The 3972-nt window shown below is 36.2% G+C and overlaps 1 protein-coding gene and 1 long non-coding RNA gene across 3 annotated transcripts in view; one reads left to right on the plus strand and one right to left on the minus strand.

Moving 5' to 3' along the window:
* LOC111460836 overlaps positions 1 to 3972 on the minus strand; it is a 16743-nt gene that overhangs the window by 11917 nt on the left and 854 nt on the right. The window lies entirely within an intron of this gene.
* The window catches only part of LOC111460833, a 4389-nt gene continuing 2544 nt past the window's right edge, over positions 2128 to 3972 (plus strand). The window contains exon 1 of one of the 2 annotated variants that reach the window (XM_023104161.1): positions 2128 to 2298. In XM_023104161.1, the coding sequence (XP_022959929.1) occupies positions 2220 to 2298 (79 nt within the window). In that variant the 5' untranslated portion in view covers positions 2128 to 2219. The remainder of the gene's footprint in view (positions 2299 to 3972) is intronic. The other variant, XM_023104160.1, reaches the window with a different exon arrangement.

The raw sequence follows: 3972 nt of genomic DNA on the forward strand, positions 1-3972 counted from the left end.
ATTTTTTTTTTTTTTTTTTTTTGTAATGATTAGTTAACGGGTACTAGGAGGGCACAATTCTAATAATTTAGATACTGGACTTGTAATATGATCGAAAGGATAAACAAGAACGGTGAGGCTAAAATGGGAAGAAACCCTTAAACGAAGAACAGAAGTTGCACGGGTTGAAAATAGAATGAGAAAAGACGAGTTTCTTCTCTCTTTTATTTCGAACTTTTAACTATGATTAATAGAAAATGTTATGTTATAATGAGTATAACTCAATAGCAGTTGACATATATTATACCATCCCACGTCGAGTGAGACGGGAAATGAATAATTCTTTATAAGAGTGTGGAAACCTCTCTGTAATGGGTATGTTTAAAACGGTGAGGCTGACAACGATACATAACGAGCAAAAGTAGACCATATATGCTGGGTTTGGGCTGCTACAAACGGAATTAGAGCCAGACACCGGGGCAAAAAGCAGACAATGAGTCCTAGATGGGTGAATTGTGAGATCCTACATCGGTTGAAGAAGGGGAACGAAACATTCGTTATAAGGGTGTGGAAACTTTTCCATAATAAACGCGTTTTAAAATCATGAGACTGACGGTGATACGTAACGCGTCAAAGCAAACAATATATGCTAAAGATGAGTTTGAGCTGTTATATATATGATCGACCAAGAGGAAAAAGACTCGAATCCTTGTTGTTGAGGTAAAATTAAAGTAACGGGTCAACGGGGGCAATGGGCACGAAAGGTTATAACATAATGGAGCACGGAAACAAGGACGAGGAGGCTAAAAGGGGAGAAACCCTAAAATGAAGACGCCCGGAAGAAGTGGAGAGAGAGAGGGGGAGGTGACAAAGGGAGAGGACGAGACAAGCTACAGATTTCAACGCTTTTCTTTCACTTTCTTCTTGAAAATTGTGTGTTCTCTAAACAAAACAAAAACAAACAGAGAAAGCAACAACACGTAAATGTCAAATCCCTCACACCTCAATTATCATATAATTATATCATCTCCACCCTCTCCTTTATTTATTTATTTATTTACTCTTTTTTTTTAAAAAAAAAAAAACAAAATAAATCAACAATTTACATTACGATCTCTAAGGTCAACCCACGAGTCAAAACGAAATAAACGTTAACAAGCATACAGAACTGTGAAATCTCATATTGATTGGAGAGAAGAACAAAATATTTTTTTTTTATAACAGATGCATTTTAAAAGCGTAAAGAGCACAATATTTACTAGCGGTGGGCTTGGGCCGTTACAAGAACAACCAATGATCTTCATGGAGAAGCAACATTTAGCAAACATATGATTATGTGATCTGAGATTATTGATAGAAGGCATGAGCTTGATGGATATGTTCCGTAAATAACTGTACACTTGACTGCTCTTTGCAAACATTTGCATGTACTAAGATGGCAAATCCCGGCTAGCTTCATGACCCAAGAAGGAACTTGAGCTGGAGAGATGCCCCATGAGAGCATCTCGCCCCGAATTGACCTGTTGAAGAGGAAATAGAAGAAAAAAATGCAAGCACAAGACTCGATAACCTCACTAAAAAGAACATATGTTCCGTAAATAACTGTACACTTGACTGCTCTTCGCAAACGTTTGCATGTACTAAGATGGCAAATCCCGGCTAGCTCCATGACCCAAGAAAGAACTTGAGCTGGAGAGATGCCCCATGAGAGCATCTCGCCCCGAATTGACCCGTTGAAGAGGAAATAGAAGAAAAAAAAATATATGCACAAGACTCGATAACTTCACTAAAAAGAAAATAATGTCAAAATTAATCCGTTAATATTTTTCTCTTTTTCTTGGGTAGGTATTAGTTGATATCTTGTATTTTATTTAAACTTGTGAATATCAATAAAGATTGAACCTTCCATTCCAATTTTATTTTTCATTATTAAATCTGTATTCTTTTAATAATATTTTTATATGTATTTATTTTAACAAATTTAGTATTAAAATAAAATAATTTAACAATTTTTTTAGTACAAAAATCGCGGGGTGAAATATGGGAGAATATATACTTCAAATATGTTAAATCGGGTCGGGTTCGAGTAAGTTTGAATCCATAACAGAGGTCAAGTACCCGTTTTCTTGTCCGGGTCATTGAAGAAGAGCGGAGTTTCACGCATTAGCTCTGGACTTTGAAGGATCATACCACGAAGGTTGTTCAGTTCAGGAAGCGAATCAGACGGAAGTTTCGAGAAGATGCCGGTCATGGAGAAGCTGAAGATGTTCGTAGTTCAAGAGCCTGTGGTGACTGCATCGTGTATCATCGGTGGAATTGGTACTCTTTCCTGTTTAAAAGCCCTAAGTTTTGTTCAATTTTTTCTATTTTCTTTTGATCGATGGGATTAAATCGTATACTTGTTTTATTTTTCGCTCAGATCTATCTATGGGGAACAGCATATATTTAAATGTTTTTTTTTTTGGGAATTCTGTATAATCTAGGATCGAAGAAACAATCACGATTGCAAACTCCTTATTTGACTAAATAGATTTTCGTATTTGAATCCTTTTGGTCGGATGCAGTTTTTCCAGTAAATAATTTGATTCTATGTTGGTATTTATTGGTTTAAACACATATAAGTGTTCGAGATTGGAGTTTTAAACTTCCATTCAAGCTGTGGCAATGAACTTCTGCAATGTGTTTCAATTCCTGGTTTTTGAGGCGTCTCTATTTTCATCCAAGCATGCTAACTAAGCGAGGTTGGAACTTGATCAAGATTCCTAGTAGTTTAGTTATTAAAGTTCTAAGAGGGAAGCATTGTAAGAATGGAAAACTTATCCTCGAGTAATGGTGGTTGTAGGTTAACCATTCCCACATCTGCAAAGTGTATTTTGGGGGAGAACTTTTAAAGAAGAGGATTATATTGAAATTGGGAATTAAATGTTAGTTGACATGGCCTCTAACCATTGGCTTTCTAGTGCTGTTAATGCAATTTTTTCCTTTGCCCCTCCTGGCTAGTGTTTTGGAGGGCATGAAGTTAGGACTTAAGCTAGAGGCACAAAAAAGGTGAGAGCTTTTGCGAGGTGAAACCACAATTTGTGTATAAGATCCCTCAAGTATGAGATAGGGAAAATTAAGGATTAACTATTAAAGAAAAACAACAGTTCACGTACAAAGATTACACAAAATCTTACAAATAATAAAGTTCAAAATTATGTTGCAGATACCCTAAAATGACAACCGGTCATCACTAAATAGGTCCGTATCTTCATTTTTCCCAATAACTAGTCCTATGTGCTTCCTCACCTTTTGACAAGACTCATCAAATGTTGGAAAAGGGTGGAAAAGTACAAGTCCTTGGAAAGTCAAAAAAACAAGAGGGAGAAGAGGAGATATGAGTAAGAAATAGAGTAAAATAGATGCAATGTTTACATTTACAATACTTTGAAGCAAATCTGGAAGAGGGATGTTAAGATTACTAAAGCTGAAATGTAAAATGTGTTTAAGAAAAGGTTAAATTCAACAATCATGATGAAAAAGAAAGTAGAGAGGAGGAGATGTAAGATAGAAATAGAGCAAAATGGATGCAATTTTTACATTTAAAATAATTTGGTTTAGTTTTACCATTTTGAAGTTCAGGGGTTCGTTTTTTTTGTTCATTTTTTTAGAGTTTGAGGGTAACTTTTACACTTGAAAGTTTAGAGGTGCAATTGTTACAACCACCATACTTTGGAGGTGGTTTCTTCCACTTGCCCTTAAGTTTACTATTCTCTTATCCTTATTTGTTAAGGAATTGCCCTGTACTTTCTTCAGACTTCTCAAACTACCCTCTAGAATGGCTGGTGGAACACATCATGTCACTACATCAGAAACTACACATTCCACAGTTTTTGCAATGTCTGTCTCGCTTTAAGCACATTAGAAACAACCATTTATCTTTTCCTCAGAAAATAATCTGTTGGCTAATATTCGACTTTTCGCCTCCCCCTCCCCCTCCCCCCCCCCCCCCCC

The sequence above is a fragment of the Cucurbita moschata genome, unplaced genomic scaffold, assembly GCF_002738365.1.
Source record: "Cucurbita moschata cultivar Rifu unplaced genomic scaffold, Cmos_1.0 Cmo_Scf00024, whole genome shotgun sequence".
In the NCBI taxonomy this organism is placed as follows: domain Eukaryota; kingdom Viridiplantae; phylum Streptophyta; class Magnoliopsida; order Cucurbitales; family Cucurbitaceae; genus Cucurbita; species Cucurbita moschata.